This window comes from Procambarus clarkii, chromosome 54, assembly GCF_040958095.1.
Source record: "Procambarus clarkii isolate CNS0578487 chromosome 54, FALCON_Pclarkii_2.0, whole genome shotgun sequence".
NCBI classification, from domain to species: Eukaryota; Metazoa; Arthropoda; class Malacostraca; order Decapoda; family Cambaridae; genus Procambarus; species Procambarus clarkii.
The window spans coordinates 33,824,808-33,850,910 of NC_091203.1; the positions used below are offsets into that span (position 1 = coordinate 33,824,808).

Sequence of the window (26,103 nt, forward strand, 5' to 3'; positions counted from 1 at the left end):
CACAACCAAACCATCGCCAGAGAAATCCTAGTAAACAACACAGAAATCATCGATAGATACAGCGATAGCAGGCGGTTTGACGTTTGCGAGGCACTACACATTAAGGTGGCATATCAATGTAAAATTAAAAGTGGTTCAATTTGCTTATAAATTTTTTTATGAAATGGTTATAGAAAGGGCTACAGCTGGTCCAAGTTTCATCGTCACACCCTAAACAGAAAAGGAGAAAAAAAATAAACAACGAATTATGCAACGAATTTTCAAATAGTTTCAGGGAACACATGGGTCAACTAAAATCATTTCTATAACACTCAGATATTCAATTAAGCACATAATAAAGGATTCTAGTGATCAGTTTTATCAAAAAAGTGTTTAGTGTAATAATATAATTTTTCAAAGTTACCCTTCTAAAAAAATATGCAATATATGATATTTATAAATTTTTATAAAATCAACAAATAGACTTTGGACTAAATTTTCTACTAGATTCTGTAGAAGCACAAACGCTACATATAAGGTGTAATTTGCATGTAAATTGATTAATAAATGAAAGCTCTGAAGTAATTTGAAGGTGTAAATTACTTTCCAGAGTAAAATAAAGATCCAAGTTCGGCCACCTGTAGCTGAGCTTGACTTCGACAGATTTCGTTCATAATTGGCACCCTTGCAGATAGGCATCCATTGAGCAAGGTTTGCAAGTTTCATGCAAATCCCTTGATAACAAATGAGAAAAAAATATTGGCAAAAAAAAAGAAAAAAAACAAAAAAGAAAAAAAAAAAATTTTTAACTATAAATATATTGCACATACATATTACAATTATTACAAGAGTTTGTGCTTCTACAGCACATAGTAGACATTTTAGTTGACACATGTGTTTCCTGAGATTATTTGAGAATGTTGAACATTTGTTGCATAATACGTTGTGTATTTTTTTTCTCCTTTTCTGTTTAGGGTGTGATGGTGAAACTTGGACCAGTTGCAGCCCTTTCTATAACCATTTCATAAAAAAATTTATAAGCAAATTGAACAACTTTTAATTTATAACGATTTAGAATGATATGCCCCCTTAACAAGTCAACACCAGCAATCAACAGCCAATTAATGCACAACTATATTGTACCTACCTCAAGACTCCGCTCCAATATAGAAGCATCAAGAAATATGGACCAATAGGTTTTCTACAATCACTTCCATTCAATACCCATTGTTTCGTGTTCTGTCTTGTGTTGATGAATTTAATACCCTATTAATACCACCTCACCCCATCCACCTCACTCAAATGTAGATATAAACAAATCGGAGATGTGTAAGTTCTATTCAGTTGTGTATGTGTAACCTAAAGTCTTTGAAAATGTAATAAGTTTTACGAAACGCGCTCAAGTGTCGCGTCAGACTATAAATAAAAATGAGTTTTGGAGAATTGATTTTTGAATTACCACCAACAGTGAAAAGAAATGTACAAAAGATTGAGAAAATTCGTATTAGAACTATTAATCTTACTTTTTCGGTCATATTTAATAATATATATATATATATATATATATTATAAAATACATATATATATATATATATATATATATATATATATATATATATATATATATATATATATATATATATATATATATATATATATATATATATATATATATATATATATATATATATATATATATATATATATATGTCGTACCTAGTAGCCAGAACTCACTTTTTGGCCTACTATTCAAGGCCCGATTTGCCTAATAAGCCAAGTTTTTATGAATTAATTGTTTTTCGACTACCTAACCTACCTAACCTAACCTAACCTAACTTTTTCGGCTACCTAACCAAACCTAACCTATCTTTATAGGTTAGGTTAGGTTAGGTAGGGTTGGTTAGGTTCGGTCATATATCTACGTTAATTTTAACTCCAATAAAAAAAAATTGACCTCATACATAATGAAATGGGTAGCTTTATCATTTCATAAGAAAAAAATTAGAATAAATATATTAATTCAGGAAAACTTGGCTTATTAGGCAAATCGGGCCTTGAATTGTAGGCCAAAAAGTGAGTTCTGGCTACTAGGTACGACATATATATATATATATATATATATATATATATATATATATATATGTCGTACCTAGTAGCCAGAACGCATTTCTCAGCCTACTATGCAAGGCCCGATTTGCCTAATAAGCCTAGTTTTCATGAATTAATTATTTTTCGACTACCTAACCTACCTAACCTAACCTAACCTAACTTTTTCGGCTACCTAACCTAACCTAACCTATAAAGATAGGTTAGGTTAGGTTAGGTAGGGTTGGTTAGGTTCGGTCATATATCTACGTTAATTTTAACTCCAATAAAAAAAATTGACCTCATACATAATGAAATGGATAGCTTTATCATTTCATAAGAAAAAAAATAGAGAAAATATATTAATTCAGGAAAACTTGGCTTATTAGGCAAATCTGGCCATGTATAGTAGGCTGAGAAGTGCATTCTGGCTACTAGGTACGACATATATATATATATATATATATATATATATATATATATGCATATGTCATACCTAGTAGCCAGAACGCATTTCTCAGCCTACTGTGCAAGGCCCGATGTGCCTAATAAGCCAAGTTTTCCTGAATTTATATATTGTCTCTAATTTTTTTTCTTATGAAATGATAAAGCAACCAATTTCATTATGTATGAGGTCAATTTTGTTTTATTTTAGTTAAAATTAACTAAGATATATGACCGAACCTAACCAACCCTCCCCAACCTAACCTAACCTATCGTTATAGGTTAGGTTAGGTTAGGTAGCCGAGAAAGTTAGGTTAGGTTAGTTTAGGTAGGTTAGGTAGTCGAAAAACAATTAATTCATGAAAACTTCGCTTATTAGGCAAATCGGGCCTTGCATATTAGGCTGAGAAGTGCGTTCTGGCTACTAGGTACGACATATATATATATATATATATATATATATATATATATATATATATATATATATATATATATATATATATATATATATATATGCGAACAAGCCTGAATGGTCCCCAGGACAATATGCAACTGAAAACTCACGCCCCAGAAGTGACTCGAACCCATACTCCCAGAAGCAACGCAACTGGTATGTACAAGATGCCTTAATCCACTTGACCATCACGACCGGACAAAATGAGGTGATAGTCGAGGCTATTTGAACCACCCCACCGCCGGCACTCGGATAGTAATCTTGGGCATAGCATTTTACCAAATCACCTCATTCTTTGGGGCACACGTGAGGAACACAAATGCGAACAAGCCTGAATGGTCCCCAGGACAATATGCAACTGAAAACTCACACCCCAGAAGTGACTCGAACCCATACTCCCAGAAGCAATGCAACTGGTATGTACAAGAAGCCTTAATCCACTTGACCATCACTACCGGACAAAATGAGGTGATAGTCGAGGCTATTTGAACCACCCCACCGCCGGCACTCGGATAGTAATCTTGGGCATAGCATTTTACCAAGTGGATGGTCAAGTGGATTAAGGCGTCTTGTACATACCAGTTGCGTTGCTTCTGGGAGTATGGGTTCGAGTCACTTCTGGGGTGTGAGTTTTCAGTTGCATATTGTCCTGGGGACCATTCAGGCTTGTTCGCATTTGTGTTCCTCACGTGTGACCCAAAGAATGAGGTGATTTGGTAAAATGCTATGCCCAAGATTACTATCCGAGTGCCGGCGGTGGGGTGGTTCAAATAGCCTCGGCTATCACCTCATTTTGTCCGGTCGTGATGGTCAAGTGGATTAAGGCGTCTTGTACATACCAGTTGCGTTGCTTCTGGGAGTATGGGTTCGAGTCACTTCTGGGGTGTGAGTTTTCAGTTGCATATTGTCCTGGGGACCATTCAGGCTTGTTCGCATTTGTGTTCCTCACGTGTGCCCCAAAGAATGAGGTGATTTGGTAAAATGCTATGCCCAAGATTACTATCCGAGTGCCGGCGGTGGGGTGGTTCAAATAGCCTCGGCTATCACCTCATTTTGTCCGGTCGTGATGGTCAAGTGGATTAAGGCGTCTTGTACATACCAGTTGCGTTGCTTCTGGGAGTATGGGTTCGAGTCACTTCTGGGGTGTGAGTTTTCAGTTGCATATTGTCCTGGGGACCATTCAGGCTTGTTCGCATTTGTGTTCCTCACGTGTGCCCCAAAGAATGAGGTGATTTGGTAAAATGCTATGCCCAAGATTACTATCCGAGTGCCGGCGGTGGGGTGGTTCAAATAGCCTCGGCTATCACCTCATTTTGTCCGGTCGTGATGGTCAAGTGGATTAAGGCGTCTTGTACATACCAGTTGCGTTGCTTCTGGGAGTATGGGTTCGAGTCACTTCTGGGGTGTGAGTTATCAGTTGCATATTGTCCTGGGGACCATTCAGGCTTGTTCGCATTTGTGTTCCTCACGTGTGCCCCAAAGAATGAGGTGATTTGGTAAAATGCTATGCCCAAGATTACTATCCGAGTGCCGGCGGTGGGGTGGTTCAAATAGCCTCGGCTATCACCTCATTTTGTCTGGTCGTGATGGTCAAGTGGATTAAGGCGTCTTGTACATACCAGTTGCGTTGCTTCTGGGAGTATGGGTTCGAGTCACTTCTGGGGTGTGAGTTTTCAGTTGCATATTGTCCTGGGGACCATTCAGGCTTGTTCGCATTTGTGTTCCTCACGTGTGCCCCAAAGAATGAGGTGATTTGGTAAAATGCTATGCCCAAGATTACTATCCGAGTGCCGGCGGTGGGGTGGTTCAAATAGCCTCGGCTATCACCTCATTTTGTCCGGTCGTGATGGTCAAGTGGATTAAGGCGTCTTGTACATACCAGTTGCGTTGCTTCTGGGAGTATGGGTTCGAGTCACTTCTGGGGTGTGAGTTTTCAGTTGCATATTGTCCTGGGGACCATTCAGGCTTGTTCGCATTTGTGTTCCTCACGTGTGCCCCAAAGAATGAGGTGATTTGGTAAAATGCTATGCCCAAGATTACTATCCGAGTGCCGGCGGTGGGGTGGTTCAAATAGCCTCGGCTATCACCTCATTTTGTCCGGTCGTGATGGTCAAGTGGATTAAGGCGTCTTGTACATACCAGTTGCGTTGCTTCTGGGAGTATGGGTTCGAGTCACTTCTGGGGTGTGAGTTTTCAGTTGCATATTGTCCTGGGGACCATTCAGGCTTGTTCGCATTTGTGTTCCTCACGTGTGCCCTAAAGAATGAGGTGATTTGGTAAAATGCTATGCCCAAGATTACTATCCGAGTGCCGGCGGTGGGGTGGTTCAAATAGCCTCGACTATCACCTCATTTTGTCCGGTAGTGATGGTCAAGTGGATTAAGGCTTCTTGTACATACCAGTTGCGTTGCTTCTGGGAGTATGGGTTCGAGTCACTTCTGGGGTGTGAGTTTTCAGTTATATATATATATATATATATATATATATATATATATATATATATATATATATATATATATATATATATATATATATATATATATATATAACTTTTTAGACACTCAACCCACCAGGGGACTAAACTGGCCAACAAGGTGGCAGTTGCACGCTGTATCCACTACACCATACTTCAAAGCCATTACGGGAGGTAGGAATTCTGGGGTATTTAACCAACCAGAACTTCAATCCTCTCCCAGGCAATGAGATAGTGTGGGACCCCCGATGCTCTTTCATCGAGCCCTGTTATATGGGAAAACTCAGTGCCAAATGCTTAATGCACAGACTACGCTATTCCAGTAGCTGAAGTTTATAACTTTTTAGACACTCAACCCACCAGGGGACTCGAACACTGGCCAACAAGGTGGCAGTTGCACGCTGTATCCACTACACCATACTTCAAAGCCATTAAGAGAGGTAGGAATTCTGGGGTATTTAACCAACCAGAACTCCAATCCTCTCCCAGGCAATGAGATAGTGTGGGACCCCCGATGCTCTTTCATCGAGCCCTGTTATATGGGAAAACTCAGTTCCAAATGCTTAATGCACAGACTACCCTATTCCAGTAGCTGAAGTTTATAACTTTTTAGACACTCAACCCACCAGGGGACTCGAACAGTGGCCAACAAGGTGGCAGTTGCATGCTGTATCCACTACACCATACTGCAAAGCCATTAAGAGAGGTAGGAATTCTGGGGTATTTATATTTTATTATCTAAATATATATATTTAGTATAAAAAGTCATAAACTTCAGCTACTGGAATAGGGTAGTCTGTGCATATATATATATATATATATATATATATATATATATATATATATATATATATATATATATATATATATATATATATATATATATATATATATATATATTAGTATATTTTGGTAGCAGTCTTTCCTGTAGACATATATTATTAAATATGACCGAAAAAGTAAGATTAATAATTCTAACACGAATTTTCTCAATCTTTCGTACATTACGCTTCACTGTTGGAGGTAAATCAAAAATCACTTCTCCAAAATTCATTTTTATTTCTAGTCTGACGCGACACGGGCGCGTTTCGTAAAACTTATTACATTTTCAAAGACTTCACAAATACACAACTGATTAGAACTTACGTCTCTCTGATATTATATCTACATTTGAGTGAGGCGGGAAGGATGATGTGGCATAACACAAGACAGAACAGGAGGGGATATTAATAGGGTATTAAAAGTATCAACACAAGACAGAACAGAAACAATGGGTATTGAATAGAAGTGTTTTGTAGAAAGCCTATTGGTCCATATTTCTTGATGCTTCTATATTGGAGCGGAGTCTTGAGGTGGGTAGAATATAGTTGTGCAATAATTGGCTGTTGATTGCTGGTGTTGACTTCTTGATGTGTAGTGCCTCGCAAACGTCAAGCCGCCTGCTATCGCTGTATCTATCGATGATTTCTGTGTTGTTTACTAGGATTTCTCTGGCGATGGTTTGGTTATGGGAAGAGATTATATGTTCCTTAATGGAGCCCTGTTGCTTATGCATCGTTAAACGCCTAGAAAGAGATGTTGTTGTCTTGCCTATATACTGGGTTTTTTGGAGCTTACAGTCCCCAAGTGGGCATTTGAAGGCATAGACGACGTTAGTCTCTTTTAAAGCGTTCTGTTTTGTGTCTGGAGAGTTTCTCATGAGTAGGCTGGCCGTTTTTCTGGTTTTATAGTAAATCGTCAGAGGTATCCTCTGATTTTTGTCTGTAGGGATAACGTTTCTATTAACAATATCTTTCAGGACCCTTTCCTCCGTTTTATGAGCTGTGGAAAAGAAGTTCCTGTAAAATAGTCTAATAGGGGGTATAGGTGTTGTGTTAGTTGTCTCTTCAGAGGTTGCATGGCTTTTCACTTTCCTTCTTATGATGTCTTCGATGAAACCATTGGAGAAGCCGTTATTGACTAGGACCTGCCTTACCCTACAGAGTTCTTCGTCGACTTGCTTCCATTCTGAGCTGTGGCTGAGAGCACGGTCGACGTATGCGTTAACAACACTCCTCTTGTACCTGTCGGGGCAGTCGCTGTTGGCATTTAGGCACATTCCTATGTTTGTTTCCTTAGTGTAGACTGCAGTGTGGAAACCTCCGCCCTTTTCCATGACTGTTACATCTAGAAAAGGCAGCTTCCCATCCTTTTCCGTCTCGTAAGTGAAACGCAGCACGGAACTCTGCTCAAATGCCTCCTTCAGCTCCTGCAGATGTCTGACATCAGGTACCTGTGTAAAAATGTCATCAACATACCTGCAGTATATGGCCGGTTTCAAGTTCATGTCGACTAAGACCATCGAGCAAAAAGTCTTACACAGGTACCTGATGTCAGACATCTGCAGGAGCTGAAGGAGGCATTTGAGCAGAGTTCCGTGCTGCGTTTCACTTACGAGACGGAAAAGGATGGGAAGCTGCCTTTTCTAGATGTAACAGTCATGGAAAAGGGCGGAGGTTTCCACACTGCAGTCTACACTAAGGAAACGAACATAGGAATGTGCCTAAATGCCAACAGCGACTGCCCAGACAGGTACAAGAGGAGTGTTGTTAACGCATATGTCGACCGTGCTCTCAGCCACAGCTCAGAATGGAAGCAAGTCGACGAAGAACTCTGTAGGGTAAGGCAGGTAATATTCAACAACGGCTTCTCCAATGGTTTCGTCGAAGACATCATAAGAAGGAAAGTGAAACGCCATGCAACCTCTGAAGAGACAACTAACACAACACCTATACCTCCTATTAGACTATTTTACAGGAACTTCTTTTCCACAGCTCATAAAACGGAGGAAAGGGTCCTGAAAGATATTGTTAATAGAAACGTTATCCCTACAGACAAAAATCAGAGGATACAACTGACGATTTACTATAAAACCAGGAAAACGGCCAGCCTACTCATGAGAAACTCTCCAGACACAAAGCAGAACGCTTTAAAAGAGACCATCGCCGTCTATGCCTTCAAATGCCCTCTTGGGGACTGTAAGCTCCAAAAAACCCAGTATATAGGCAAGACAACAACATCTCTTTCTAGGCGTTTAACGATGCATAAGCAACAGGGCTCCATTAAGGAACATATAATCTCTTCCCACAACCAAACCATCGCCAGAGAAATCCTAGTAAACAACACAGAAATCATCGATAGATACAGCGATAGCAGGCGGTTTGACGTTTGCGAGGCACTACACATTAAGGTGGCATATCAATGTAAAATTAAAAGTGGTTCAATTTGCTTATAAATTTTTTTATGAAATGGTTATAGAAAGGGCTACAGCTGGTCCAAGTTTCATCGTCACACCCTAAACAGAAAAGGAGAAAAAAAATAAACAACGAATTATGCAACGAATTTTCAAATAGTTTCAGGGAACACATGGGTCAACTAAAATCATTTCTATAACACTCAGATATTCAATTAAGCACATAATAAAGGATTCTAGTGATCAGTTTTATCAAAAAAGTGTTTAGTGTAATAATATAATTTTTCAAAGTTACCCTTCTAAAAAAATATGCAATATATGATATTTATAAATTTTTATAAAATCAACAAATAGACTTTGGACTAAATTTTCTACTAGATTCTGTAGAAGCACAAACGCTACATATAAGGTGTAATTTGCATGTAAATTGATTAATAAATGAAAGCTCTGAAGTAATTTGAAGGTGTAAATTACTTTCCAGAGTAAAATAAAGATCCAAGTTCGGCCACCTGTAGCTGAGCTTGACTTCGACAGATTTCGTTCATAATTGGCACCCTTGCAGATAGGCATCCATTGAGCAAGGTTTGCAAGTTTCATGCAAATCCCTTGATAACAAATGAGAAAAAAATATTGGCAAAAAAAAAGAAAAAAAACAAAAAAGAAAAAAAAAAATTTTTAACTATAAATATATTGCACATACATATTACAATTATTACAAGAGTTTGTGCTTCTACAGCACATAGTAGACATTTTAGTTGACACATGTGTTTCCTGAGATTATTTGAGAATGTTGAACATTTGTTGCATAATACGTTGTGTATTTTTTTTCTCCTTTTCTGTTTAGGGTGTGATGGTGAAACTTGGACCAGTTGCAGCCCTTTCTATAACCATTTCATAAAAAAATTTATAAGCAAATTGAACAACTTTTAATTTATAACGATTAAGAATGATATGCCCCCTTAACAAGTCAACACCAGCAATCAACAGCCAATTAATGCACAACTATATTGTACCTACCTCAAGACTCCGCTCCAATATAGAAGCATCAAGAAATATGGACCAATAGGTTTTCTACAATCACTTCCATTCAATACCCATTGTTTCGTGTTCTGTCTTGTGTTGATGAATTTAATACCCTATTAATACCACCTCACCCCATCCACCTCACTCAAATGTAGATATAAACAAATCGGAGATGTGTAAGTTCTATTCAGTTGTGTATGTGTAACCTAAAGTCTTTGAAAATGTAATAAGTTTTACGAAACGCGCTCAAGTGTCACGTCAGACTATAAATAAAAATGAGTTTTGGAGAATTGATTTTTGAATTACCACCAACAGTGAAAAGAAATGTACAAAAGATTGAGAAAATTCGTATTAGAACTATTAATCTTACTTTTTCGGTCATATTTAATAATATATATATATATATATATATATATTATAAAATACATATATATATATATATATATATATATATATATATATATATATATATATATATATATATGTCGTACCTAGTAGCCAGAACTCACTTTTTGGCCTACTATTCAAGGCCCGATTTGCCTAATAAGCCAAGTTTTTATGAATTAATTGTTTTTCGACTACCTAACCTACCTAACCTAACCTAACCTAACTTTTTCGGCTACCTAACCAAACCTAACCTATCTTTATAGGTTAGGTTAGGTTAGGTAGGGTTGGTTAGGTTCGGTCATATATCTACGTTAATTTTAACTCCAACTAAATTAACCTACCTAACCTAACCTAACCTAACTTTTTCGGCTACCTAACCAAACCTAACCTATCTTTATAGGTTAGGTTAGGTTAGGTAGGGTTGGTTAGGTTCGGTCATATATCTACGTTAATTTTAACTCCAATAAAAAAAAATTGACCTCATACATAATGAAATGGGTAGCTTTATCATTTCATAAGAAAAAAATTAGAATAAATATATTAATTCAGGAAAACTTGGCTTATTAGGCAAATCGGGCCTTGAATTGTAGGCCAAAAAGTGAGTTCTGGCTACTAGGTACGACATATATATATATATATATATATATATATATATATATATATATATATATATATATATATATATATATATATATATATATATATATATATATATATATATATATGCATATGTCATACCTAGTAGCCAGAACGCATTTCTCAGCCTACTGTGCAAGGCCCGATGTGCCTAATAAGCCAAGTTTTCCTGAATTTATATATTGTCTCTAATTTTTTTTCTTATGAAATGATAAAGCAACCAATTTCATTATGTATGAGGTCAATTTTGTTTTATTTTAGTTAAAATTAACTAAGATATATGACCGAACCTAACCAACCCTCCCCAACCTAACCTAACCTATCGTTATAGGTTAGGTTAGGTTAGGTAGCCGAGAAAGTTAGGTTAGGTTAGTTTAGGTAGGTTAGGTAGTCGAAAAACAATTAATTCATGAAAACTTCGCTTATTAGGCAAATCGGGCCTTGCATATTAGGCTGAGAAGTGCGTTCTGGCTACTAGGTACGACATATATATATATATATATATATATATATATATATATATATATATATATATATATATATATATATATATATATATATATATATGCGAACAAGCCTGAATGGTCCCCAGGACAATATGCAACTGAAAACTCACACCCCAGAAGTGACTCGAACCCATACTCCCAGAAGCAACGCAACTGGTATGTACAAGATGCCTTAATCCACTTGACCATCACGACCGGACAAAATGAGGTGATAGCCGAGGCTATTTGAACCACCCCACCGCCGGCACTCGGATAGTAATCTTGGGCATAGCATTTTACCAAATCACCTCATTCTTTGGGGCACACGTGAGGAACACAAATGCGAACAAGCCTGAATGGTCCCCAGGACAATATGCAACTGAAAACTCACACCCCAGAAGTGACTCGAACCCATACTCCCAGAAGCAATGCAACTGGTATGTACAAGAAGCCTTAATCCACTTGACCATCACTACCGGACAAAATGAGGTGATAGTCAAGGCTATTTGAACCACCCCACCGCCGGCACTCAAATGCCTCCTTCAGCTCCTTCAGCTCCTGCAGATGTCTGACATCAGGTACCTGTGTAAAAATGTCATCAACATACCTGCAGTATATGGCCGGTTTCAAGTTCATGTCGACTAAGACCATCGAGCAAAAAGTCTTACACAGGTACCTGATGTCAGACATCTGCAGGAGCTGAAGGAGGCATTTGAGCAGAGTTCCGTGCTGCGTTTCACTTACGAGACGGAAAAGGATGGGAAGCTGCCTTTTCTAGATGTAACAGTCATGGAAAAGGGCGGAGGTTTCCACACTGCAGTCTACACTAAGGAAACAAACATAGGAATGTGCCTAAATGCCAACAGCGACTGCCCTGACAGGTACAAGAGGAGTGTTGTTAACGCATACGTCGACCGTGCTCTCAGCCACAGCTCAGAATGGAAGCAAGTCGACGAAGAACTCTGTAGGGTAAGGCAGGTCCTAGTCAATAACGGCTTCTCCAATGGTTTCATCGAAGACATCATAAGAAGGAAAGTGAAAAGCCATGCAACCTCTGAAGAGACAACTAACACAACACCTATACCCCCTATTAGACTATTTTACAGGAACTTCTTTTCCACAGCTCATAAAACGGAGGAAAGGGTCCTGAAAGATATTGTTAATAGAAACGTTATCCCTACAGACAAAAATCAGAGGATACAACTGACGATTTACTATAAAACCAGAAAAACGGCCAGCCTACTCATGAGAAACTCTCCAGACACAAAACAGAACGCTTTAAAAGAGACTAACGTCGTCTATGCCTTCAAATGCCCACTTGGGGACTGTAAGCTCCAAAAAACCCAGTATATAGGCAAGACAACAACATCTCTTTCTAGGCGTTTAACGATGCATAAGCAACAGGGCTCCATTAAGGAACATATAATCTCTTCCCATAACCAAACCATCGCCAGAAAAATCCTAGTAAACAACACAGAAATCATCGATAGATACAGCGATAGCAGGCGGCTTGACGTTTGCGAGGCACTATACATCAAGAAGTCAACACCAGCAATCAACAGCCAATTATTGCACAACTATATTCTACCCACCTCAAGACTCCGCTCCAATATAGAAGCATCAAGAAATATGGACCAATAGGCTTTCTACAAACACTTCTATTCAATACCCATTGTTTCTGTTCTGTCTTGTGTTGATACTTTTAATACCCTATTAATATCCCCTCTTGTTCTGTCTTGTGTTAATGCCACATCACCCCTCCCACCTCACTCAAATGTAGATATAAAATCAGAGATACGTAAGTTCTAATCAGTTGTGTATTTGTGAAGTCTTTGAAAATGTAATAAGTTTTACGAAACGCGCCCGTGTCGCGTCAGACTAGAAATAAAAATGAATTTTGGAGAAGTGATTTTTGATTTACCTCCAACAATGAAGCGTAATGTACGAAAGATTGAGAAAATTCGTGTTAGAATTATTAATCTTACTTTTTCGGTCGTATTTAATAATATATGTCTACAGGAAAGACTGCTACCAAAATATACTAATATATATATATATATATATTGTACCTAGTAACCAGAACGTTTGTAAACTAAAGTCTTTGAAAATGTAATAAGTTTTACGAAACGCGCTCAAGTGTCGCGTCAGACTTGAAATAAAAATGAATTTTGGAGAATTGATCTTTGAATTACCATCAACAGTGAAAAGAAACGTAAGAAAGATCGAGAAAATTCGTGTTAGAATTATTAATCTTACTTTTTCGGTCATATTTAATAATATATGTCTACAGGAAAGACTGCTACCAAAATAAACTAATATATATATATATATATATATATATATATATATATATATATATATATATATATATATATATATATATATATATATATATATATATATATATATATATAGATATATATATATATATATATATATGTGTGTGTGTATATCACGAAAATAAACACGTGATTAAGAATGTGACAATGTCAGACCACGGAGGAAAATGAAACAGGAATTTCCTTAAGTACTTTCGTATATTAAATACATCTTCAGAAGGAATGATTTTACAGATTGAGTGATGGGTATAAATAGGCAGGAGAGAGTGGTGAAGTGAGGTACAATACTTGGACAACGCAGACGGCCCATTGGCCCATCAGATGCACCCAATTGGCCCATCTGATACAGCAGACATACAAGCACAATACATAGGTAATTAATTACCTATGTATTGTGCTTGTATGTCTGCTGTATCAGATGGGCCAATTGGGTGCATCTGATGGGCCAATGGGCCGTCTGCGTTGTCCAAGTATTGTACCTCACTTCACCACTCTCTCCTGCCTATTTATACCCATCACTCAATCTGTAAAATCATTCCTTCTGAAGATGTATTTAATATACGAAAGTACTTAAGGAAATTCCTGTTTCATTTTCCTCCGTGGTCTGACATTGTCATATATATATATATATATATATATATATATATATATATATATATATATATATATATATATATATATATATATATATATATATATATATATATATATATATATATATATATATATATATATATATATATATATATATATATATGATTTATATATATATAAATATATATATATATATATATATATATATAAATAAATATATATATATAAATAAATATATATATATATATATATATATATATATATATATATATATATATATATATATATATATATATATATATATATATATATTTATATATATATAAATCCTAACTGCTCGCCTCTACTCACCCAGCAATAACTGTTTACCAGGTTGTTATACTATTAATGGGCCATGTTCTTTGGAAAATTAATGGGTATGGCTTACCATAAGCTATGGGAAGGAAAAGCTCTTAGTCTGCTAACAAGAGTCACAAGTATGTTCCTGTACTCACCTGAATAAAAACCAATTAAGTGAAGCATATACAAAATAAATCCAGTTATATATTAAATGTCATTTCTGTTTCTTTGAAAGGGACAATATGCTGTTCTGAATCTGAATCAGAGTATTTTTGAGCCAGGTTTGATCATTTCCAGGAGAAAGCGCTAAGCCGGTATACTGTATAGTAACTTAGAGAACACATGACGGCTGTCTCAAATATTGTAAACAGAGAACGGCGTCAATAACGCTGCCATTCCACTTGCACCATTGCAATCAAATACATTATTTAAACAAAATACACATGTCATTATTATTAAAGTAGCCTGTATCTAAATACAACAGTGAAGTACTACGTGTTCCAATTTCAAAATGGTACAGTGTCCAAAAGTCTGGTTTTGGATGTAATTTGGGGAGTGTAGCAGAACCTATAAATATACGCTAAGTACATATTTTGGAATCGTATATTATTAAATGTTTTATTCATTTATTTCAGACAATTTCAAAACAAGTATCAACAGCTAGGCATCATTAGTGGAACATCTTTCTGCCAATGATGAACATGCAGGTCCTAAAGACAGTAGGTGTGTGGATGTTGCTTATAGGGAATAGTGCCCCCATGAACAACATTCATTCGCAGCTGGTAAAGGGCCAGAAATGCTGCAGAGAGAACTTATCTCAGACTCCTAGTGGATGTCTGTCCCAAGTGGAGTCCAGCTTTACACCACCACTGAACTTCGTGAACACTTCTGAAGCACCACACACTGAAGTATTATGGACCCCTTACTCTCTCAAGTGTCCTCGGGGTTTTAATATTGCTTACTATAATCTAGAAAGCAATGTATCAAGGATTCGGCCGTCTCTTATTATCGAGGGAGAGAGAATCAAGCTAAAGTGGCTTGATGAGATAATATTTAAAACCACCAGTAATTTTTGTGTAGAAGCTCTTCCAAATGATGCATATCGAGCTCTTGCCTGCCGGCCAGACCCAAATATTGTGAGTATTATATTTGTGAATTTTTGTAGTAGAACAATGTAATTTTGTGTAAAGATATTGTTGAGCTTAATGTTTAATGGAAACTGAAAATTGGTTATCTAATCAAGAAAGAAGGACAAAATAAGTAACTATCTTTTGACAGGCATGTTGTATGTGAAATGGTGACAAAGTATATAACAAAATAAACCCATCCATTCCGTCGCTTCGATATACAGCAACTCAGAATACGATCATACCCATTCTCTAGCGAAGAACAATACTTAATAGCTTCATCAGACTAGCTGTATAGTTCTAATGAATTGACTTGTGCAAGACAATCAAACTTTGGCTTTCTCATGAACAAATCTACAATGATCGTGACGAGGGTTCAAACCTACGTCCGAGAGGATCCAAGACGCGCCTTACTCGACTGAGCTTTAGTCGATTAAGGAGCGTCTGGGATCCTCTCGGACGTAGGTTCGAACCCTCGTCGCGGCCCTTGTGGATTTGTTCATATGATGCATCACGCTATTGTGATTTCTGTGTGTAATTCGGCTTTCTCTTTACAACCTGTTGAAATCAATACCAATAATAATAATATAAATAATACGTAAGGAAATCATGCTAATGCTATATACCAATGAGAAAACCAATTGAAGCAATGTAGAGAATTCGATCCCTCGACCCGAGTACTCCCAACCAGCGTACCATACCTCTGTACCACGGTATAGTATAACTTATACAACGCAATATCCCACTGAATTTGATGCTGGAGTATGATAGAAATCTCTGTTACCTATACCAGAGTGCATGTGTTAAAACCTGGAATTACGTCAGTTGGAGTCTCAAGACTGTCTGTGGATTTATTTAAATGCCAGATTGTATAACTTATATGCTGGTTCAGAGGTAAGATGCGCAGTATTATAGTACCCACGTCGAGGAATCGAATCCTCTACATTGCTGTGATGGATTAAAAAAAAAGCAAATATATATACATATATATGTTTAAAAAAAAAATTACATTTCCTAATGGCCACTAATCATGTAGCGCTTTGGGGAAATTTTTAAATTAACAATATGGTTATGTGATCAGTGAAATTACTTTAATTAAATAAGTGACTGGGCACCATTCCTTTTCTCTGTCCTATTCTAAGTCTTTATCCTAAAATTCCTTTCTAGTGCTAAATAGCTATATAGTATTTACTTTGTGCTTTCTCCTGATAATTATGTTACCTTAAATTTGATATAATTATGGATTTTATCTCCTTAAGTGTTCATAGCTGAGGTAAAGAGATATATTGGCATCATTACAAGCACATCAGTGAAGCAAGACCGATATCGAGCCAGCGCTCTAGGGAGATCCAGAAGTGCACCTTAATCCAGGATAGAGAGGAATCATTAATCATAAGAAGTTAAACAGACAAAACTGATAAATAGAGGTATTCACACCTCGCTACTGAGGCCTGCAAAGGGGGTATAGGCTGAGTTAATCGTGTCTTCTGCACTCACTTATGGTACGGACTTCCACCAGTGATTCACCGGATTAAGGTGAGGTTCCGTGATGAACAGTCGTTCACTCTGAGCCAAATACTGACGAAGGCCCCCTGACACTACCAACACATCCCCCGATTGACATCCGCGATGACAGGATCGTCTCCGAACTTCTCTGTACAAGCGAGGAGATTCTGGAACAGCTATTTACCCTAGAACACCAAGCAGCCCTACGAGACATGAATCTGATGCTCATCCCTTCTCGATGCTACCTGGTGGATAGAACTATTTTCGTCAAGCATGCGGCATCTTTATCTCTACCCAGGAAACTACCGACATTCTGAAGAACATCAACGACCAGAGACCGGCCCTAGCAACGGTTAGAGCGAAGGTTATCAAGAAAGCCGAAAACCTACACCCGACCATGAAGGTAACATTCTCTACTGCTGCTGCAGCAACACAAACTGTAGAAAATGGGTTCAGATTGAGGTTATTGACATCTCAATAACCTCTGACACCATCAAGAAAGATAGATACCATACCTTCAACTACAACAGTGCTTTAAGTGCAAAAAATACAATCACTTGACCAGAATTTCGACTTGACAGAAGGAAAACTCAACATTTGTGCTTAAACTCACAGCTAAAAGTCTTGCTAGTCGCCCACCCAGCTGTGCATTGTCTGAGAAGGAGATAACACCGCCTTCTCTCTGGACTGCCCAATAAGATAGCAGAAAATCCATAACACTAGACACGACACAAGACCATTTGCACTAACCTCCCACATAATAAAAGTATTTGAGAGAGTGATCAGGAGTCAGGTCACTTGTTTCATGGAAACAAATGACCTCCACAATGCAGACCAACATGGATTTAGAGCAGGAAGATCATGCCTATCACAGCTACTGGACCATTAGGACAAAATCACTGAGGCATTAGAAGAAAAACAGAATGCAGATGTGGTATACACGGATTTCGCAAAGGCATTCGATAAATGTGACCATGGAGTGGCAGCACACAAAATGAGGTCAATGGGAATAACTGTTAAAGTAGGATGTTGGATACTCCGTTTTCTGTCGAACAGAACACAAAGAGTAACAGTCAACCATATAAAATAGAGTCCAAGCGCAGTTAAAAGCGGTACCTCAATGTACAGTACATGCACAACAGCTTTTCCTTACTCTCATTTCAGATATAGACTCAAATACAAGGCACAGCTTCGTATCATCCTTTGCAGAAGACACTAAAATCGGCATGAAAATTACCTCTGCTTAAGTCATTAAAAGCTTACAAGCAGATATTAATAAAGTTTTCAGATGGGCAGCAGAAAATAACATGATGATTAACAGCGATAAATTCCAGGTACTCAGGTATGGTAAAAATGGGAACCTTAAACATACAACAGGGTACAAAAGACAGTCAAATTTGCCCATAGTAGGAAAGCAACATGTAAAGGATTTGGGAATAATGATGTCTGACGACCTAACGTTTAGGGAGCATAACCAAGCAAATATTGCGTCAGCCAGAAAAATGATAGGATGGATTACGAGAACCTTCAAATCCAGGGATTCCATCACAATGGTTGTACTCTTCAAATCACTTGTGCTATCCCGTCTTGAGTACTGCTCAGTACTCACTTTCCCATTTCGAGCAGGAGAGATTGCTGAAATAGAGGGAGTACAGAGAACATATACGGCATACATAGACGCGATAAAGCATCTAAATTATTGGGTTCGTCTTGAAGCTCTCCAAATGTACTCACTAGAAAGACGACGAGAGATATATCAAATAATATTCACGTGTAAAATACTGGAGGGCCTGGTCCAAAATCTACACAGTAAAACAACAACATACTGGAGTGAACGATATGGAAGAAAACGCAGATTAGAGCCAGTGAAGAGGTGCCATAGGCACAATCAGAGAGAACTGTATAAACATCAGAGGTCCACGGTTGTACAACATCCTCCCAGCGAGCATAAGAAATATTACCTGAACAACCGTGGACATCTTCAAGAGAAAACTAGACGGTTTACTCCAAGGTTTTTTTATTGTTGCCGCCGGAGGCGGCTAGTTTATTGTGCACCCCATACTCATCCTGTGAGGGGTAGCGCAAAAAGGATTACACAGGGCACAAAAGGTCTTTATCAGACATCATATTAGATTATTACATAAGCAATTTCATCTATCCATCACATCTTATAGTTACAATGTCAGCTAGTTACAGAGAAAGTGCTATTTCAAGAGCAGTAAGTCATTTTATTTACAAGTAAGTCATTATACATTAATGGTAGGTCTTATCGCTAATACATAAAAGTTTGACCAATGGAGATATTACAGAGTCATAGGGGAGCTTCTGTTTATTATTAGTCCTCACAATACACTACTTGTTTCTGAATCTCATATGTCATTTATCTACTGGAAGCGAAATGTGGATACAGTGCAAGGATTTCAGGTAATTTACCCATGGTAATAAGATAGGTTGCTATATCATACTGAGTGAGCTTAGATTTGTCTCTAAAAGGCTCAATTTTACTACAATCCAAGATATAGTGTTCGAGTGTGTGTCCCTGTCCTTGTCTACACACTTTACACTTTACTTCATCTAGATCCCTATTCAAGCCGAACTGCCAGAGATACTTGTAGCCAAGGCTTATACGAGCTGTGACTATATCTGTTAGTCTACTGACTTTGTTACTTGCCCCATACACATGCTTTACTTCACGCATTTCATTGTGATGAACAATGGACCTGCTAGTTCCAGTTTGCACTGTTCTACTTTCTTCAGATCCATCCAGGAGTTCTCGTCTAATGACACTTTTAAGGGACCTATTTGATAACTCAAAATTCCGTTCAATACTGCCTTTATTTACTACAGCCTTAGCAAGGGAGTCAACTTTGTCATGTTCCTGCAGGCCAATGTGAGAAGGAATCCACAACATTTTTATATTTACCCTCTTGTTAAGTATTCTTATATATCTACGTCTAGCTTCCAAGAAAAACACGTTATTACTTGATTGCAAACTGTTTATTGCTCGTAGTGAGGAAAGGGAGTCAGAAATAATTAAGCTGTCTACTTCAGTGTTGTCGATAATTTCGAGTGCTACCAGTATTGCTACCAACTCGGCTTGCATTGTGGATGCTCAGTTACGAATTCGGTCTAAGGAGTGCCGGACGAACCGGGCTGTGGTGGGTATGTGGGCTTGCGGGCCGCTGCAAGGAACAGCCTAGTGGCCCAAACTCTCACAAGGGCCCGAGGCCAGGCTTGACTTGTGTATATTTCTGTATATGTGTATGTGCATATACATATATACAGTAACATACAATTGTGGTATGGAGGTCAAATCCAACTGTGTTATGGTGGTCATATACGACTGCATTATGGCGGTCATAAACAACTGTGTTAAGAAGATCATATACAACTGTGTTATGGAGGTAATATACAGCTGTATTATGGTGGCCATATACAACTGTGTTATTGTGGTCATATACAACTGGAATATGATGGTCATATACAGCTGTGTTATGATGGTTATATTCAACTGTGTTATGGTGGTCATATACTCCTGCACTATGATGGTCATATACAACTTTTTTATTGTGGATATATTTAGCTGTGTTATGGTTGTCATATACAACTGTATTATGGTGGTAAGACTCCACCACATCACTTCCTAATGCATTCCATTTGTCTACTACTGTGATACTGAACAAATTATTTCTAACGTCTCATTTGGGCACTCAATTTCCACCTGTGTCCCCTAGTGCGTGTGCCCATTTTGTGAAATAGTCTGTCTTTATGTACCCTATCAATTCCTCTGAGAATCTTGTAAGTGGTGGTCATTGTTGGATATTTCCAACATCGAATACAGCATTGTTGTATTCTCATTACTTATTACTAACCATATTAATATTGTAGTAAGTAAAAATAACAACCCGTAGAATTCTCCTGTACTAATAATTCATCTGTGCATTAGGCTAGAATTCTCACGTCACCTGACGCCAGTATTGCGTCAGATTTCTTTACAGTAAAACACATTATATACAATTTGTGTGAGAATTAAATACGATTCTCCATAATTAAAGCATTCTGTATGGCAACTGATTGCAGACGAATTGTTCTCTAACTAAAGGCCGAATAGAGCTTTAGAATCATAACGTCTACCTCGCGATAGAGGTAACGTCATCAATGAATGCTATGGGGAGACATTAATTCCTCTCCCTTATATATTTACTATTCTTAAATAGTTAAATAATAATATTCCGTTCCTCTAAATAATAAACCCGTCCAGTCTTTAGAGTTTCAAGCGCGAATGCGAGAAATATTAATGTTCAAGACAATAATTTGTGTTGTGAACGTCGACTGGGCGTGGGTTGGGGGACGCCATCCTCAGTCGGGAAGCGGACACGTGCAGGGCCGGAAGCAGGCAAAGCTGCGCTTACCGTACTCACAAAAGACGCCATTGTCCAGCAAATAGGACAAGTGTGTCCATCCACAGATGAAAGCCGCCACTGTGAGGCGTGAACGACCTTGCAGATAATATCTTCAACTAGTGCTGGTGTTAAAGAAGGACCTTAGACTTGGTTCCTGACGACACGTGATCAGCCAGCTTGAAACGCATCAATCCAGGATAGGTTCACCGGAGCCTGGGATGCGGAATTACGGCAATCTTAATACTTACACAGTGCCCACAGCTAAGTACCTTTTATTTGATGCATCATTTACAAGTTTATTAATAGCGGGGTGATTGCACGTCACGCGGCGGGATAACACCTAATAACAGGTGATTAGAATTCTATCTGTAGATATCAATAATCTTGAATATGAATTGAGTAGTTAAATCAATTGCTACTGGTAGTTATTTATCTTGCAGCTTGAGAGACGGATTCCTCATGCTGCCTTCTCCATGTTAATCGTGCCATTCGTCAATGTGACAGACTTGGAGATTAAGAGGACTTCCAGAGTTATCTAAAGGAACCTACTACAAGCTAAGGCTTATTTCTTTTTTCCTATATTTTAGCAATTTGATACATTCAGAATGTTCAACATAATGTGTGATTTACTGTAACTCATTACTATGCTCATATTCATGTTCTTCTTTGTATGAATAATATTATATTCAACATTATTTATAGGATTAGATTATTATTAATTGAATTAGTGAACGAACCACACTGATTCCTGGACGTACTGACCTCCAGTAATAACCCCCCAATGTAGGTGTTTGAGGTTTGGTTTTTTAATAATACAGCCCATTAATTATTCTTATGATCATACTTTCTAGTCATATCCATAGTCACTGGTTTTCTCTAGAATTTTATCTAATGATCTGAAATTCTCAGTTTCCCTCTTTACTTTAAAAGCGGGTGGTCCTTCGTAATTTAATTTACTACTTTAATTATTAATTAATCAGAATCAAACCCAAATATCCCACAGTCATGTCCCCTTTAAATCTTCTGTCTCCCAGTGACCGTGAGGTTTAATTCCCATAGTCTCTCCTCGTAGCTCTTACCCCTTAGTTCAGGTACTAGTCTAGTGGCAAACCTTTGAACCTTTTCTAGTTCAGTCTCATGCTTGATTAGATATGAACTTCATGATTGGTCAGTCATATGTGATATACAAAGTTCTGAAAGATTCCTTACATTTGTTTCATAAGCCCGTTCTTATGAAAGCTAACTTTGCATATGCTGCTGATGTTTTCCTCTTGATATAAGCTCAGGGGATAGGTCAGGCGTGATATCAACCCCCAGGTCTTTCTCTCTCTCTGATCCTTGAATAAAATAATCTCCAAAATTATACCTTGTATCTAGTCTCATGCTCCTTACACCTATCTTCATTACATTACATTTGCTTGGGTTATCTCTAACAACCATTTGTTCGACCATTCCTGTTGCTTAGGTACTTCATGTTGCGTCCTGTTACTTAGGTAATCCCTATTACATTGGAGTACCCTACCAGTTACTCCTGCCTGTTTCTCCAGCTTATGCATCAGCCTCTTATGAGGTAATGTGTCAAAGGCTTTCCAACAGTCCAAGAAAAGGCAGTTCGCCCATCCTTGTAGTGTTATTGTGGTCAAATATATATCTGCATTTTTCTGGTCATATACACATGTTATGGTGGTCATACAGAGGTGCATTACGATAGTCATATACAACTGTGTTATGATGGTCATATACATTTGTGTAATGGTGGGCAGATACAAATGTGTTATAGTGGTCATATATAGCTGCATTATGGAAGTCATATACTCATGAGTTATGGTGGTCGTATTCAGCTGCATTATGATGGTCATATATAGCTGCATTATGATGGTCATAAACAGCTTTGTTATTGTGGTTATATAGAACTGTGTTATGGTGGTCATATAAAGCTGTGTTATGGTGGTCATATTCGTCTGAGTTATGGTGGTCATATACAGCTGTGTTATGGTAGTTTTATTCATCTGTGTTTTGGTGGTCATATACGGCTGTGTTATAGTGGTCATATACACTTGCGTTATGGTTGACATATTCAGCTTTGTTATTGTGATAATTTACAACTATGTTAAGTTGGTCATATATATATATATATATATATATATATATATATATATATATATATATATATATATATATATATATATATATATATATATATATATATATATATATATATATATATATATATATATATATATATATATGCGAACAAGCCTGAATGGTCCCCAGGACTATATGCGAATGAAAACTCACACCCCAGAAGTGACTCGAACCCATACTCCCAGAAGCAACGCAACTGGTAACTACAGGGCGCCTTATGGTCAAGCGGATGGTCAAGCGGATTAAGGCGCCCTGTAGTTACCAGTTGCGTTGCTTCTGGGAGTATGGGTTCGAGTCACTTCTGGGGTGTGAGTTTTCATTCATATATATATATATATATATATATATATATATATATATATATATATATATATATATATATATATATATGTGTGTGTGTGTGCGTGTGTGTGTGTGTGTGTGTGTGTGTGTGTGTGTGTGTGTGTGTGTGTGTGTGTGTGTGTGTGTGTGTATGTAATGGTGGTCATATACAGGTGTGTGTTATAATTGGTATATATAATTATATTATGGTGGTCACATACAGCTCTGTAGTGATGGTCATATACAACTGTCTAATTGTGGTCATATACAACTGTGTTATTGTTATCATATACAACTGTGCCATGGTGACCATAAACAGCTGCATTATATTTGTCATTTACAACTGTGTTATGGTGGTCATATTCAGCCGTGCTAAGGTGGTCATGTACAGCTGCATTATGATGATCATATGCTATATGACCATTATTGTGGTCATATACTACTGCGTTATGATGATCATATACAACTGTGATATGATGGTCATATACAGCTGCATTATGATGGTCATATACAGCTTCATTTTGACCGTCATATACAACAGTTTTATGGAGGTCATATACAACTGTGTTATGGTGCTCATATTCAGCTGCATTATGACGGTCATATACAACTATGTTTAGGAGGTCATATAGATCTGAATTATGTGGGTCTTATACAGCTGTATTATGATTTTTATTTTCAACTGTGTTATTGTGGACATATATACCTGTCATGATGGTCATATAAAGCTTTGTGATAGTGGACATTTATAGCTATGTTTTGACGGTCCTATACAACTGTGTTAAGTAGGTCATATACAACTCTTTATGGTGGTCATATACAGTTTTTTTATGACGGCCATATACAACTGTGTTTATGTGGAAAAATATAGCTGTTTAATCTTGGTCATATACAACTGTGTTGTGGTGGTCGCATACAACGGTGTAATGGTGGCTATAAACAGCTGCATTATGTTGACCAGACCACACACTTGGAGGTGAAGGGGACGATCCATCCTGGACCATTCTCAAGCCGATTGTCAATCGACAATCGACTTGAGATTGTCATTGTCAATCACAATCGACTTGAGAATGGTCCAGGACGGACCGAAACGTCGTCGTCCCTTCACCTTCTTGTGTGTGGTCTGGTCAACATACTTTAACCACGTTATTGCGACTCATCGCCTGCACAGCTGCATTATGTTGGTCATATACAGCTGTGTTATGGTGCTCATTTACAGCCGTGCTAAGGTGGTCATGTACAGCTGCATTATGAAGGTCATATGAACCTGCATTATGAAGGTCATATGAAGCTGCATTATGGTCATATACAGCTGCATTATGATGGTCATATACAGCTGCATTATAATGGTTATATACAACTGTACTCACCAAGTCGTACTTACCTAGTTGTGTTTGCAGCACAACTATGAGTTGTGTCGCAAGAAACAACTTTTTTTTAGAGGGATAATCCTGTGTAGGCCCTAGGCCTCTCCCTGACCCACTAAGTGTTTGTTTCTATTTTACTTGGACGGAGTATAAGTATTTATGACTCGAAAAGTCGCTTCAGTAAGATTTTGTCCCATGTGTTTAACAACTTTTTCTGCCCTGTGTTAAGGTGATCATATACAACTGTGCTAAGTAGATCAAATACAACTGCATTATGAAGTTGATATTTAACTGTGTTATGTTTGTCATATACTGCGGCAATATGGTGGTCATATGCAGCTATGTTATTGTGGTCATATACTGTTGCATTATAATGATGGTACACAGCTGTATTATGATTGTCATATACAGCTGCATTATGATAGTTATATACAGCTGCATTATAATTGCCATATAGAAATATGTAATGGTGATCATATTCAGTTGTGTTATGATGGTCATATACAGCTCCGATATGAAAGTCATATAAAGCTGTGTTACGGGGGGTCATATAGAACTGGGTTAAAGTGGTTATATAGAGCTGTGTTATATTGGTACTATTCATCTGTGTTATGTGGCTTATATACAGGTGTGTTTTGTTGGTCATATACAGTTGTATTATGGTGGTGTGATGGAAAAAATGTAGGTGTACTTCAGTCGTCCCAATGGCTGGTGTCAATACCAATCACATTTACAAATAAAAGAGAATAAAAGTTGACTGCGTG

The 26,103-nt window shown here is 37.5% G+C and overlaps 1 protein-coding gene across 2 annotated transcripts in view; it reads left to right on the plus strand.

Annotated features, from left to right (window-relative positions):
• Positions 1–26,103, plus strand: part of LOC123751960 (probable G-protein coupled receptor Mth-like 3) — a 372,755-nt gene that overhangs the window by 136,076 nt on the left and 210,576 nt on the right. For both annotated transcript variants that reach the window (XM_069305227.1, XM_069305228.1), the window contains exon 2: positions 15,106–15,606. In XM_069305227.1, coding sequence (XP_069161328.1) covers positions 15,163–15,606 — 444 coding nt within the window. In that variant the 5' untranslated portion in view covers positions 15,106–15,162. The remainder of the gene's footprint in view (positions 1–15,105; positions 15,607–26,103) is intronic.